This window comes from Labrus mixtus, chromosome 8 (genome assembly GCF_963584025.1).
Source record: "Labrus mixtus chromosome 8, fLabMix1.1, whole genome shotgun sequence".
In the NCBI taxonomy this organism is placed as follows: domain Eukaryota; kingdom Metazoa; phylum Chordata; class Actinopteri; order Labriformes; family Labridae; genus Labrus; species Labrus mixtus.
Genome location: NC_083619.1, coordinates 24,713,892 through 24,729,167, shown reverse-complemented (window position 1 = coordinate 24,729,167; position 15,276 = coordinate 24,713,892). Strand labels below are relative to the sequence as shown.

Genomic DNA, 15,276 nt, shown 5'->3' with positions numbered 1-15,276 from the left:
ACTAACTTCACCAATCCTATCTACTTTATAATACAAGATTATGGATACATTATTATATACATTATACAATTTAAAGTACTTAAACATCCCAACACATTGCTAGTTAGTTCATTACAAGTAAGACAGAGTGCATTTCTTTCCTATGCACCTGTCTTATTGAATAGATGGGCAACCTTTTAATTTAAAGTACAAACAAAAGAAAAATTCTGCATTGATATGAAAACTACGAGCAGCATTCTGTAAAAAAGACCTAATTGTTGGTTTGAACATAAGTCTCCCCTCTGACAGGGCAAATAGCCAAACACAGTTTAAGATTTTGGGGGTGGCACTTGGGGTGGCCACTCAGATTTCTAGGGGGCCCCACCCCTGGTCGCCCCTCTCTCTGCTCCCCCTACAGGTATCTACATACCTTTAAGCAGTACAATACATTGCTGTTAGATTAGATACTGCATACATTCAGAGATCCTGGGCCTCAGTATTTGGCTTTAAAATCTAAAACTTCTAATGAATGACAAAGAACAAAATATGTTTTTTATAACTCATAATCAGCTTTATTAAATCACTTATGTCAGAAATAATTTTCCCATTTCATCAGTCTGTCCTCATTTTAAACACTTTATACATCCATCATTCCTCTCTTTTCCTCACCTGTCATGACTAATCATCATTGTTGCTCATTTAAAGTAGAATCATTATCAGTAACTTACAAACATCTCTTTCACATTTTCATCCCTCATCACTCAGGTGTGGGTCATCTCCTCAGTCCTCCTCAGGTCCTTGTCGTTTAATAAAAAAGCCAATATGGGACTTCAACAACGTTTGACATCAGTAACATGAAATTATAGCACAGAAGGTTTCTACACACATAATGCTTAATGTTGTATAAAAAAGTCAGATGTGCATTTACATCAATGTAATGTACAACAACCCCTCTGGACATGCCCCTGGATGGCATGAATTCATTCGTATGAGTTTGTTTGAGACAGACACACTGCATTTAGCCTTGTAGAAAAGATTATATATATATTCTTAAGTCCTCAAATTCAAACACAATCAGTTTGTAAGTGCTTTTAGCAGTATAAAAACACATTTTAATCAAAGGTTTTAAACATAAGCAGCTAAACTTCCTAAGGTGCAAATGTACATACCGTACTTACATAAAGTGCTAACTTTCTATATTAAACAGCAGCATCTTTTTACTTGACCAAAAGTAAACAGAGCACATTTAATGTGAATGTTTTTAGTTGGTGTGCTACATTAGTGTAACAGACTCTACATACTGCTTGATCTACAGCATATTCTAGTGCATTGCAATGTGAGAAAAACAGGAAATAGAGTCTTTTTGCGGTGCATGGTGTGGGGAAACTGCGACAGCTTGATAAACGGACTTACTTCATCTTCCTTTTTAGTTACAGAAAAAAACAAGCTGAAACCTAAAACATGGGGTACTTTCACGTTATGTGTGAGTATTGTATGGGTGAGTATACTTCTCTACCAAACTGTCTGTGGAAGTTTTGAACCTTACCAAATGAGATCATTTACCCATGAGAGTGGGAACTTCACATTCAAACTGATTAACATACTTTCATGACACCCTTTGATCAGAGGGGGAACCCAAACCGACCCATTAAGTTTTTGGTACTTTCCACCCACATGGAGGTTTTGTCCACAAGGGTCGCCAATCAACACAAACTGAAACGACCTCACGGGAGCTTTAAATGAATTATGAAAGTGTCTACTGTAAATTATACAGAATATCTAGCAGTTGTAGTAAGGGAGTGTGTTATGCTGTCATATGAATATATTTAAACCAGTGTAAAACATTTCCCATCATATGTAGGACTAAGGCATACATAAAGTTGTCCAGAGCTTTCCAACTTGCTGTTGCATCTTTTGGTGCTACTGGGACCTAGATATCTTAAGTCCAAAACAGTCTAAAAGACAGTCTCCCACTGATTTGCTGTATACGTTGAACTTGGCTGTTTCCTGCTAGTTGCTCGAAATAAAAAATACTCCAGTCTTGACCAGTCCAAGTGTTCAAATCTAATGCTCTATACTGTTGGATTCTTGCTACAATGTCTGCCCTTCTCAGAACATTTTAATGCATTCAAACCCTTTCAATGACATACAGACAGTAACTTGTATCTCCACACATTTGGCATGCTCACTTACGTCCAACAAATCACGAAGGCCGGGGAGCAGATAACCCAGAAAAGAAGGAGATAAGGAGGACGTGAGAGAGAAGAAGGAAGAGGAGAATTAGAACGAAGATGTTCAGCATGAAACAACAAGCTCTTCACAGAGTCTCATTTGTCTGATAGAGGAGAGGAGAGATGCATGAATGAATCAATTAAGGTTCGAAAAAATCTTTGTGTAGAAACTAACGTTCGTCGTTTTAGGGCTTTACAGTTGGTTCTTACTAGAGAGGCCTTTAGTGGACAAAGAGTGAACTTTTACCTGGTAACTGGAGACGGGGGAAAGAGTTTGTTAGGAAAAGAGCCAAAGTTTGAATCATTCAGTCCTGATCAGGAATTACTTTATAAAAGCCTGGTTCAAGGATCCTTTTGTAGTCTTTTTTCAGATGTTTTCTGTACCTCTCAAAACGTTTATCTGTTTCCAGTTCTTAATCAGATTCCACCGGATGAACTTTAAGAGGGCACCTAATGGGCAAAAGTATATGGACACCCTATCATTAAGCTTACAGTGTGTGTGGTTGAATATCTCCCCTTCCTGGCTGTAGATATTTGCTCTCATTAAGCCACATAATCATGAGGTCGGCCAATGATTATGAGTGATAAGAAGTGGTGGAAGAAATACCCAAATCTTTTACATTTCTGCAAAATAAAAAAACAATTTCATTCAAATATGGTTTGGTATTATACTCTGTGCCTTCATGTTGTTGTTTTTGTCATTTTCCAACTCCCATTGTCCCAGTGTTAGGGCACTGTTTGAAATCTATTCTGAAAACTAAACGCTGTTATCAATTAAAACAGTTTGTGGCATTTGCGCCCAAGTGTACGGGCCTATCTTCTTCTGCAGTCTGCTGATTTTGCACTGCCCTGCCCCTAACTGGTGTGTGTATAACAACCTCCTTTTTCCATTTACAAGTATTGACATCAATACTCGTAAACTCCTGTTCAGTAGCGCGCGAGTACGTCTACCGGAAGAGCGGCTGTGGCTCAGTTTGTAGAGTTGGTCGTCTCTCAACCGGAAGGTCGAGGGTTCGATCCCCGGCTCCTGCAGCAACATGTCCGATCTGTCCATGGGCAAGACGCTTGACTCCTGCTGCTTCGTCTGAGGCGTTTGAACATGTATGAGTAGGAGACTTCTGATGGTCTCACTACACAGCAGCCTCTGCCATCAGTGTGTGAATGTGTAGGTGTGACCTGCAGCGTAAAAGCGCTTTGAGTAGTCAGAAGACTAGAAGTGCTAGACAAGCTCAAGTCCATTCATCATATCAATACTTCTTCTTCTAAAGTTCATCATAAGTTCAAAGAAGCAGGAAATGAAAATACTAGAGTTTGCATTTCAGTTCACTCCAAAGGTTTCATCTGTAAGAGGTCAGGGGAAGGAGTAAGTTTCAACCACACGAAATGTGCAAAGCAACACAAGAAAACGATGCTGACCTCACCTTGTGTGTAGAAGCAGAGATGTTATTCAGACCTCCTTTTTTGTATGTTATCATAATTACGATAACAGCCCTGAACCAAAAGGTTTCCATATACTTTTGTCCTTTTTTGAGAATCGAAATAGCTTCTTCTTCAATGCCGCTCATAGATTGCATAACCAATCAGCTTTAATTACGTCTGACTTTGGTGATTGTGCAAGGGTGAGCCCCTCAAAAGATGACACCATTGAAAACTTCACTCTTTCAACTCTGTATCGCCCTCTCACCCAATTTTTTTCTCACACTCAAACACAACTCCCAAAGAGAGAAAAAAAAACACTTGAATTCCAGCTCAGTCAGATATCAGATAACTAATAGATAAATAAAATAAAAGTAAACAAGTGATACATTGTTAACATGGAAATATTGATTAAAGTGTTCTTTTAATCATACACATGATTTTTATTTCTCTTCTCTCTGCAGGGACTCCTGTGTTTGTGCAGACAGGAAACGATTTACTTCTGGATGTGAAGGAACCTGTTGTTCTGAAGGAGGGAGATTATTTTATATGGGAGGTCAATGGCAGTGTTAATGTTACTGGTTATTATTATTATTATTGGTATTGAACCATCCTTTCCAGAAAGTTATAAATCTAGAGCAGAATTTTCTGCACAAAATCACTCTCTACTGTTAAAGAACGTACAAAAGAGGGACAGCGGAGTTTACAGAGCACGTGTTTCTGGTGCGAGTATTTCAGATGTAGTTGAATACAGCGTCACAGTTCTGGGTACGTTTCTTTAATTTGAAAATATTGATACAGAGTTGTTCCCTGTTTTAAAAAAAGTCATCACACTTGCTTTGCTTCTTGCAGATCCAGTGTCTGGAGTGAAGCTGACAGTGAAACTCTGCAGCTCAGACTCCACTAACGTCACAGTGATCTGCAGCACTGAGGACTCTCTCATCAACAGCACGTTCACATGTGACACACAAACCTGCTCTCACGAGGGAGGAGAGCAAGCAGAGATCATCACACCTGGTGCTTCTCTGGACGTCTACCTGGAGAACGGCTCAGTCATCTGTAACCATAGCAACCAGGTCAGCTCTACAAGGGACATCCAAAAAATTGAAGATCTTTGTATGAAGTATGAAGGTAGGAGTTAAAAACTACAATTTGACGCTAATATAATAAACAGTGTGGATTGTAGCCTAAATAAAAAACAACAGAGTAAACACATTTTTTTGATGAAACAATATGATTTTTTCACCAGATTTTTTTATGGTGTTTCAGCTTTTGGCAGGTGATCAAATATATTATTAATATTGCAAAAAATAATTGCCTAGGAGACAGAAATAAGGTCATGATTAAAGACCGATTCCGAGGTTTCTAACAAATCTCCTCCTCTCTTATTGCCGACTCATGTTCTGTTAAACTGTGGCTGGTAAAATGTCAAAGGATCTTCCTGTTTGCATGTAAATCGCTGGTGAGAGTCCAACCCTCCTACAGCAGTGACAGGCACCAACAATAACCTTATATGGTCATTGTTGATCTGGTTTAGTTTGGTCGTCATAGAGAGAGGCAAACATGAAGAACTTCCCTTTTTCTTTTCACCAATGCAGTTTAAAGTTGTTATAGAACTTCCCCTTTGCCCTACTTATAATAAATGATAATGAATCATTAAATACTGAGCTCAGGCTGATACTTGAATGTGATTATTTGATTTGACACTAAAATGGCCATTAAAGAGGTCATGTTATCCCCCTTTTCCCCCTTTTCAAACAGTCCCCCTGTGGTCCAAATGAAACATCTGTGCTGTGCTTTGATCAAAATATAACATGAATCAAGCACCAGAGGAGTTTTGTGACCCTGTATAAACCAGCTCTCTCAGAACGCTCCGTTTTGGTGTGTGTGTCTCTTTAAATGCAATGAGCCCCCCCCCCTGAGTTTTCCCTGTAGACATCACTCCTCTGTAGTGAGAATAAAAATGGCGGACCTGCGCAAACGTTTTGTTCTAGGCAGGGGGTGGAGTCTATGGGTGGAGATATCAGGGGAGGGGAGGGATTTTATTTTGCCAGAATCCCACTATGACATCACAAGGAGAGCAAATGTGAAACAGAGCATTTTTCCCAGTGTTGTAAGACTTATGCAGACCACAAACAAAGGACTGGATGGGGTTATTTCACATTCTGTGGGTCGGTAGACACTCAGGTTACCCAAATATATGTTCAAAAACACTGTCAAAGTGGATTTTTCATAATATGTCCCCTTTAAAACGAGACCAACGCTGATCATCACAAACTGTCGAACTGTTTCTTTAAATCAAAGCTAAATGCTGTCAGTATGCAAAAAGAGGAACAACTGACTTGCTGCACCCTGTCCTGTTGTTGAATCACATTCTTGTTTAAGATCGGTTTGCATCACTTTTCTAATGAAACAATGTTTTTGTTTTTTTTGGTCCAGAGATATCTGGGGTTGGTTTCTCTATCTACAGGTTGAAGATATACGTGGTCTCGATCGGTCTGGTCATCATGATGTGTGCCGTCATCAGTGTTCACGTCGTAGAGAAGCTTAAGAAGAAAAAATAAACAACCACCTCTCCCCCAACAATCCTCTGTGGAGAGTTTGACCACTAGTAGCACAATGGAGCTACTTGTTTTCTTTTCTTTTTTGACTGAATACGTGTGACTTTTGTTTAAGCTGTGTGTATGTGAGTCTGCAGGGGGCACGGTGGTATATACACACTTATTTCACAGACTTCATGCTATTCCACTGATGGACTGTTGGTGGCGGTAAAACACAGAGAAATGAAGTTTGAGGAGGCAGAGGAAGAATATCAGCAAACATGGATGCAAATAATGAAGAGAGTAAAAATACCTGTACAATTCTGCTTTGACTTATAAAGTTTATTAGGATAGAAGTGACTCTACAAAGCTGGTTCAGTTTCATGTAGAAAAACTTAGAGACAGTAATACATGCTTTTATTTTTGTAAAGCTTCATAGACATATTATAAAAACCTTTTTTATCAATAAAATTAATGTTAAAAAAGCAATCACATTGTTTATTTACTATACACACAGTTCATCCATCATAAAATGCTATCATTTCCCTCCATCCATTATTCGGGGTTGCGAGTGGGGGGGCTGGAGCCGATCCCCGCTGTCATTAGCTGAGAGGCGGGGTAAACCCTGGACTGTTCCCAGTTAATCACAGGGCAAAATGATTTTATTTCATGAACTAAATTGTTTACATTGGCCTCTTGTAAATAAATGATAAATTAATAATTTTTTTATAAATTAAAAAGGCTTTATTCACGTTAAGGTTCAAAGAAACATTTGATAAGAAGCATCAAAAACACAAATTAGGAATAAAACTATGTAAAAAAAATAGAACTATGTAACATTTCAAATATATACAGTAAATTAATTAAAAATCTAAATATCTTTATTAAAACAGTTCTATTGTATGTGTCACCTGATTGTTAACAGCAAAGGTGTCTCCATATAGCATGTGACATAAATGATCTCTATAAACATATAATTTATGCAGCTTCATTGGCTCCTGGTTAAACATCGCATGACCTTCAAAATTCTGCTCCTCACCTTCAAGGCCATCCACAACCTCGCTCCTCTGAACCTCTCTGAACTCCTGCACATCAACACACTCTCAGGTCTTCTTCTTCCATTCAACTCACTGCACCACCTGCCCGTCTGTCGACCATGGGGGTCCAGGGCCTTCAGCCGCTCTTGAAGTCCAAATGGTATTATTCATCAGCAGATTTAAATGTACATTCATTGATGAATACCCTCTTGAGATGAATCATCTCGTTTTCAAGGGAGGTACAACCCACCAGGGCATTCATTCTGTATTGGATCCGTTGCAGTTTGCATATCAGAGGCACATTGGTGTGGAGGATGCTATCATCTTCCTGACCCACAAAGCCCTGTCACACCTGGAGACGCAGGGAAGCACTGTGAGAGTCATGTTCTTTGACTTCTCCAGTGCTTTCAATACCATCCAGCCATGCCTCCTGAGGGACAAACTGCTGGATATGTATCTGCACCCTGACACCACAGCTTGGATTTTTAACTACCTCACGGGCCGGCCACAGTATGTCAGAGTCGACCGCTGTGTCTCTGATGTAGTGACGGGCAACACAGGAGTACCTCAAGGAACTGTTCTGGCGCCTTTTCTCTTCACTCTCTTCACATCAGACTTCAGGTTTAACTCTGGTTCCTGCCACCTCCAAAAGTTTTCCGACGACTTCTCCATTGTTGGGTGCATCACTGATGACGACGAGAAGGAGTACAGAGGACTGTTAGAGAGCTTCGTCACATGGTGCGAAAGCAACCACCTGAAGCTCAACATCAGCAAAACAAAGGAGGTGGTAATGGACTACCGGAAGAAGAAGAGGACCCCTGCCCCAGTCATCATCCAGGGGGAGGAAGTGGAGAGGGTGGACTCATACAAGTACCTTGGGGTCCACATCAACAATAAACTGGACTGGTCTCACAACTCTGACGCCCTCTTCAGGAAGGGACAGAGCAGGATGTTCTTCCTGAGGAGACTCAGTTCAGTGTCTGCAACAGACTCCTGAAGACCTTCTACCAGTCTGTGGTGGCCAGCGCCCTCTTCTTTGCTGTGGCGTGCTGGTGGGGTGGCATCAAGCCGAATTTCCCCTCTGGGGATCAATAAAGTATTATCCTTAATCCTTATTGCTACTCCACACAATGTAAACAGGCAGGAGATTTCACATCACATATTGACTATTAACATTGTAAGTATTGACACTAATGATGGTAAGGACAAAGGTTATAATCAGAAGCCTCCTTATTAAGGGGGCAGGAAGAAATTATTATTGGAAGCAGTGGAAGGGCGATTTAATAAAAAATATAAAAAGTTAATTGTTCATAGGTTATCTGATGCCAGTCAGAAGGCGCTTGTTGTTATAATTCATAATAAAATCAGCAATCTGACTGTAGTTGGGTCTTTCAACTTCATTGCATGACTCAAGTAGCTAGTCCACGACCGACGCACAGAAAAAGAAGACGCAGTCAGAAGTCCTTCACTGCTACTAAACTAAACTAAACTAAAGTGGTCATTCCTGCAAGAGAAGTGTGTTGAAGACATCATATTGAACTGTTTCAGGACTTTGGAGGTTTTTCCACCGTTGCATACAGGCTCTCTGGCTGAGCGTTGTCTCTGGGCTGAGTGGGTGCTTCCGAGCCGATGGAAGGCCCCAACAAGGAGTAGATGGTGGGTTGAGGACCAGCTGGGGCATCATTTGTTGGTCTCTGCTTCAGATGAAGGTCTGTATTCACAGCCTTTAACACACAACATAAGAATGGTTATTTTGCTATTTCATATCCTTTGTGATTTCAAATTGGGCTTTTATAATGTATTAGCACTGAAATAAATAACAGCCCATGAACTCCTTAACAGACATATAATCCTTCATATTAAGTGAGAAGATAAAAACTGTTGCTTCAGTCCAGACATCTTGAAAAGCATGTTAGTACAATTTATCACAGAAAGCTACTGCTACATTATTTGTCTGATTTGTGACTGAGAAAACATCCCACAAAGACTCAGTTACAGTCAGGTCATCACGTTCTGTGACTGAATTTGCTGGTTTGATGTCGAGCAGAAGGCTATTCAGTTCGACCTGCAACACAGAACCACAACACCCCATAACTTCAAAGGTTTAATACATTTACAACTGTTGGGAAGAAGTCGTCATGGATCTAGAAATGAGCTATGGTTTTCTTTATACCAGCCTGTCAGCACATTTTAATATGGGGTGGAAATGGGTATTTGTCAGCCCTCAGGAGCTGCAGTTTTGGGAACTTCCACATGGGCTTTATTTTTAACACTGGTGTGATCTCAATAATAGTACACAGACTTTTGAGCCCACAGCACCTTGCAGAACCTGCATTTTTTGTTTTTGCAAAGACGCCACTTTTATGAAGTTGCAAAAAATGAGGGGAAAACAAGTTTTAAAAAGCAGACAAACATACATAGCAGACTTACTGCAGTCATAATGGACAAATTGCGACATGATACTGTTGCAGCAGCAGGTTGGAAGAGATGGATTGCCATCCAACATTCATCTGGAAATCAATCGTTTTTCAGCTTCATTGCAATACATTGAAGCACAAGAAAACAGAACAACCAGAGACATGAGCTGCAAGCATCTGGCTGGTAGGAGCAAGCAGCAGGACCTGGAAGAGCAGATCAATGAAGAGGTTAGTGTTATAAGAGCTCATTGAACAGACCACTATGTAAGTTCAGTCAGGAATACTCTCGTCATAGATTTAACCATTTATTGCACTCATAGTTTGTTCAGTTGTATTTAACAGTATTGTTTCTGCTCTTAGCTCTCAGCAGTATCAGTGCAACATACCACCGATTTTATTGAGAGCGCAAACCTTTAATTTCCTCCATGGGGACATGCAGAACAGAGCCTGAATGTGCATGTAAAGGTACTAACATCTTGCAGATATAACAAGCAAACAATTCATCCTAGAGTATAAAATGTGATGACTGAAGCTGGTGGAGGGAGAATTTCACAGCAGTGTCTAGCAGCACAGTGGATGTGATGCAGGAGGAGTGAGAGGCAGAATGGTTTAAATAGACCGCCTTGTTGTCAGAGTGTGAAAATGATTGGTTGGCATTGGGGCAGGTCTCAAATCAGCTGATGGCCGCTAACGCAGGGCTCCAAATGTGTGAAGGCATGACCAATAGAACATGAGCAAGTGAGGAATTTGAAAACAGTAATGTCTCTGGCCTGTCTCTTCACATCCGTTCTCAATCATTAATTTGTTTAAGAATTACTTCACTTCTGACTAATTTGAGAAATTGGTATTAAAAAATATTCCTCCTTACCTGAGGATCTTCATAGACTGTATTTTCCATGTTCTCTGCTTTATCTGCAGATCAGTCATAAAGAAACATGTTGAAACTACATTAACATTACTGGAGCTGATTACTTTCTGGATTTTTTTGGTGTGATTTTGAGAGTCACTTTTTCTACATTGAAAAATGTTTTCAGTTCATTTATTAATAGTAAGGAATGCAATCAAAATGCATAAACATTTTATAATGGGAACTCATTTTAATAATTTGTAAATGATAAACAGTTTTGAATTGCCATCCTCAAATGTTGTAAATTCATGTGAATTTAAAAGTTACATGTGATTTATTTTGTTAACATTGTGAATTGTTTATTTATTCTAACTCTAAGGTGTGGCTTCTAAGTGTAACTGCTGCGCTGTCTTTATCAGATCGCCCTGATAAGAGGATTCACTCATAAGGGACGTCTTTTGAATGATAATAAAAACATCAACACAGGGGAGCAGAATGTAATTATCTAAAGGGTAAATTCAGTGTGAGGTAAACAATAAAGATTTTCTGATTTCACATTTAAATTCAGTTTAAATTAAAACTTAACTTACTTTGTTTTCTCCTTCGATGATAAATAAATCCTCCAATTCCAGCCAAAATAACAAAAAAGATGATGGCTACAACAATCAGTGCAAGTTTATTTGGGCCGCCGCCTTTCGATGCTGTAAAGAAAACAGAAAGCCAGATTAGAAATTCATACTTGGCTGAACTCTTGCAGCATACCTGAGAGTGTGATATATCACCACAATCTCACAGACCTGATCTGTAGTAAAATATGAAATTGGTCTAATCAACCCTGAATGGATGGTGCCCTAAAGTCACAATTTAAAACTACATGGAAGGATAGTCACCTCCTGGTTTTACAGATCACCTTATACATTTCTGACATTGTATTTTTTTAAATAGATTGTTATCTCCTCTGCTGACCTGTTGTTACTGAATGTAATTCTTTACTTTGTCTTGACTTCTTTTAATAAGACTCTAAAGGCTGTGTGACTGAATTGACCTTCAGGGATTAATGAAACATCTGAATCTCATAAAATCAATATCATTGACAGTTTTTAGCTTTTAAACAATTAATGATAGTCCATTTATGCGTCAAATAATCTCTGTTTCGTTTCATTTTATAGGCTACAGGGCGTAATCACAAACAGAGAGGGAACAATGAGTGACTGAAATGAGATGGATCGCACTAAGGCCATGTTTAGAAGAATGATGAACATGATGACTGGTTTGGTCTTTGTTTTCTTCTTGTGGTTTTTGTTAATGGTCTGTCATGTGTACGTTTATATTGTGTGTGTGTTGTTATAAAAAATGAATAAAAACTATTTTGATTTGTTTTTTTTAAGCCAATTGATTAACAAATTATCACTGATTAGTCTTAAATCATGACAATGTTTCTGCTGAAATTATTTCTTCAGAATTTATGAACAAAATTATCTCCTACCAACACAGCTGAAACACAATGGAGAAGATTTATATCACTGTTTCATCAACAACAACAAAAAAAAGCATCTGTTGGTTTTTATTCAGGCTACAGTCCACACTGGTTATTAGCATCAAATTGTAGTTATTAACTCTTACCTTCAGACTTTAAACAAAAGTCTTCAATCTTTTGGATGTCCCTTGTAGAGCTGACCTGGTTGCTATGGTTACAGATGACTGAGCCGTTCTCCAGGTAGACGTCCAGAGAAGCACCAGGTGTGATGATCTCTGCTCGCTCTCCTCCCTCGTGAGAGCAGGTTTGTGTGTCACATGTGAACGTGCTGCTGATGAGAGAGTCCTCAGTGCTGCAGATCACTGTGACGTTAGTGGAGTCTGAGCTGCAGAGTTTCACTGTCAGCTTCACTCCAGACACTGGATCTGCAAGAAGCAAAGCAAGTGTGATGACTTTTTTTACAACAGGGAATAACTCTGTATCAATATTTTCAAATTAAAGAAACGTACCCAGAACTGTGACGCTGTATTCAACTACATCTGAAATACTCGCACCAGAAACACGTGCTCTGTAAACTCCGCTGTCCCTCTTTTGTACGTTCTTTAACAGTAGAGAGTTTTTTTGTGCAGACAATTCTGCTCTAGATTTAAAATTTGGAAAAATTGTTGGTTTACCACCATGAGCTAGTCTCACAACAGCAACACTGCCAACAATCCATGTAAATAAATCTGTCTCATTCAGAACAACCGGTTTGTTCACATCCAGACGTAAATCTTTTCCTGTCTGCACAAACACAGGAGTCACTGCAGAAAGAAGAGAAATAAAAATCATGTGTATGATTAAAAAAACACTTTAATTAATATTTCCATGTTAACAATGTATCACTTGTTTACTTGTATCTTAAAGTTCTTGACAAACACAGAAAATGATCACCTGACTGAAGGTTAAAGAGGACATATTATCCCCCTTTTCCCCCTTTTCAAACAGTCTCCTGTGGTCTAAATGAAACATCTGTGCTTTGATCAAAATATAACATGAATCAAGCACCAGAGGAGGTTTGTGACCTTGTATAAACCAGCTTTCTCAGAACGCTCCGTTCTGGTGTGTGTGTCTCTTTAAATGCAATGACTGATACACAGTGAGCGCGTCATAGCTGTTTGGGGTTAAGGCCTTACTTAAGAACAATTTGGCCGTACTTGGGAGGTGACCTGGAACGTCTCAAACAAACAGACAAACCTCCATACTACCTAGGTCCCTACAGATTGAGCTACTACTGCCGCCCATGATTCATGATTCATGATTTGGATGTATACTGTAAATAGGCTATCACTTATAATGATTAATAGTTACATGCTACAGTAATATAACAGAGTTCTTTACATTTTGTAAAAAATGTTACTGCTTAAAAATCTGTGTGTTTTTTGATTAAACATTTTTCTCAACATATCCGGGTAAATGTAACTGATGTAGAAACAGATATGAAGATTGTCACTTTCTCTATTTATATGGCTCGCAACAAACAGGACAACTAGAAGTGCATCTAAAGGGGGCACTGCACAATCCCACTCAGGAAAACCACATTTAGTCAGGGTGTCTTTTCCTTCAGAGCATCACATCAGTGGTTTTTAATACCGCAATCTTTAGTTCAGATTTCAACACCATACTCCCCGCCAGCCTCCATTCCAAGCTGGTTGACATACTTTACTAAACACCTCCCTGAGTGCTTGGATCCTGGACATCCTGTCAAACAGATCCCAGGTGGTCAGAGTGGGCAGACACACCCGCAGCCCCTGCACCCTCAACACTGGAGCACCACAAGGCTGTGTCCTAAGCCCCCTAGTCTTCACCCTATACACACACAACTGTGTGGCCACGAGAAGCTCCAACATCATTGTGAAATTTGCAGCTGACACGGCGGTGGTTGGCCCCATCAGCACCAGCATCAACATTCACACTCTTCACCATTGCACACTTTTGCAAAACTCACCTCTTCAACATCGCCTACAACCACTAACAATAACTAAGAACTCTCAACCTCCTTCTTTTACAGTATTTCTTAGTTGTATTGTTTTTCTTCTGTTTTTGTTGTTGACCTTGTTAAGCGTCTTTGAGTATTTAGAAAAGCACTATAGAAGTCTAATTTATTATCATTATTATTATTACTTAACTATGTACACTTTAATACCCAAATGGTATTGTCTATATCTGTATTTTTCTGATCTAATGAACTCATGTGAATGGGTTATATTTAATTATATGATGCCAAAGAACTTCTGGGAAAAAGACTGCAGATGAAAATTATCCTTTCAGCTAACTCTGATACATTTACATCAGTCTGAATGTTGATTCATGTACACTGTCCCTCTTCACATAAAGAGACAAAAAAAAACTTGAGCACAGCAGCAACACATTCTCCCTGATGTTTCACACGTATGCTTGCTCGTTTTCACACGCCAATATGTTTTAACGAAAACACACACACACACACACACACACAGACTAAGTGACACAATTTCAAGTTCCCTTTTGTCCTCAAGCTTCTTTTTTTTACAGCTTAATACTTAATTATTTTCAGTGACTGTAAAGTTCACAAATACAATAGTTTTTTAGATTTCTCACTCAGAAATATAAAGTCCCATAGCAGGGAACTCCATGACAGTAAGACAGTCATTTCAAAGGAGTGGAGGATGGACCGTTAGATTAACGCCTAAAGCCTCGGCTTTGTCAAACCGTTTGGGCGGTTTGCAATGTGAAGATAAGGAGGACCCTGACCCTCAGCTATAACACACTTAGTCCCTTTTTATACTTTCCATTTCAAGTTTTATGTATCAGGATAAAAGAACAGTTTATCTTCACTATAACTACTATACAGCTACTCAAACTGTAGAAACACTAATGGAAGTCTTAACATCTCCAGTTCACTCAGTGATCACAAGCTCTGAAGTCTTTCACTTTGATTATTTACATTCAATCCACTGACCAGCCGCTGACAATAACAATCATTATGTCTCAGTTTAAAGTATGAAGCCTTGTATAAATTCTCAGTGTTGCATTAATGAAAAAACAGATTACATTGTTAGATCTAACTATCATTAAAGCCGTGCAGAAGTACAGATATTTACAAAAGACACTTCAACAACAGGAAACATACACTAAATAAAGTTCTTACCTTGTGTAGCACATAAATGCAGCAGAGAAAAAGAGAAGAGAAGTACGAGAGGCCCCATTCTAAGAAATGAGCGTCAAGCGGAAGTGATCTGGCTGTTTAGAGCTTATCATCTGCCTACTTCCTCATCTTTTTTTCATCAGAAAAGAAAAGCGCAAATAGTCCT

General features: G+C 39.2%; 2 protein-coding genes across 6 annotated transcripts in view; one reads left to right on the top strand and one right to left on the bottom strand.

Annotated features, from left to right (window-relative positions):
* LOC132979517 (uncharacterized) overlaps positions 1–6,492 on the top strand; it is a 19,393-nt gene extending 12,901 nt beyond the window's left edge. The window contains exons 2-4 of the mRNA XM_061045388.1: positions 4,091–4,394; positions 4,479–4,757; positions 6,066–6,492. Of these exons, the coding sequence (XP_060901371.1) occupies positions 4,187–4,394; positions 4,479–4,757; positions 6,066–6,190 (612 nt within the window). The 5' untranslated portion in view covers positions 4,091–4,186 and the 3' untranslated portion in view covers positions 6,191–6,492. The remainder of the gene's footprint in view (positions 1–4,090; positions 4,395–4,478; positions 4,758–6,065) is intronic.
* LOC132979514 (uncharacterized) lies at positions 6,424–15,276 on the bottom strand. 5 transcript variants are annotated; one of them, XM_061045379.1, is made up of 6 exons: positions 15,114–15,233; positions 12,454–12,747; positions 12,085–12,369; positions 11,058–11,159; positions 10,489–10,532; positions 6,424–8,927 (listed from the first exon to the last, which is right to left on the bottom strand). In XM_061045379.1, exons 1-6 carry the CDS (start codon positions 15,169–15,171, stop codon positions 8,748–8,750), a joined length of 963 nt encoding a protein of 320 aa, XP_060901362.1. In that variant the 5' UTR covers positions 15,172–15,233; the 3' UTR covers positions 6,424–8,747. The 5 variants fall into 5 exon arrangements, with proteins under 5 accessions (XP_060901362.1, XP_060901361.1, XP_060901365.1 ...); XM_061045378.1 differs by having other exon boundaries at positions 11,058–11,168; positions 12,091–12,369; XM_061045380.1 differs by lacking the exon at positions 6,424–8,927 and adding an exon at positions 9,678–9,824 and having other exon boundaries at positions 11,058–11,168; positions 12,091–12,369; positions 15,114–15,275.

Excerpts from the sequence above, each read along its gene's own strand:
- LOC132979514 (XM_061045378.1), bottom strand. The coding sequence starts at position 15,171 with ATGGGGCCTCTCGTACTTCTCTTCTCTTTTTCTCTGCTGCATTTATGT. Across the intron at positions 12,370-12,453 it reads ATACAGCGTCACAGTTCTGG|ATCCAGTGTCTGGAGTGAAG; the intron begins GTACGTTTCTTT and ends TGCTTCTTGCAG. Across the intron at positions 10,533-11,057 it reads TCATCGAAGGAGAAAACAAA|ATAAAGCAGAGAACATGGAA; the intron begins GTAAGTTAAGTT and ends ACTGATCTGCAG.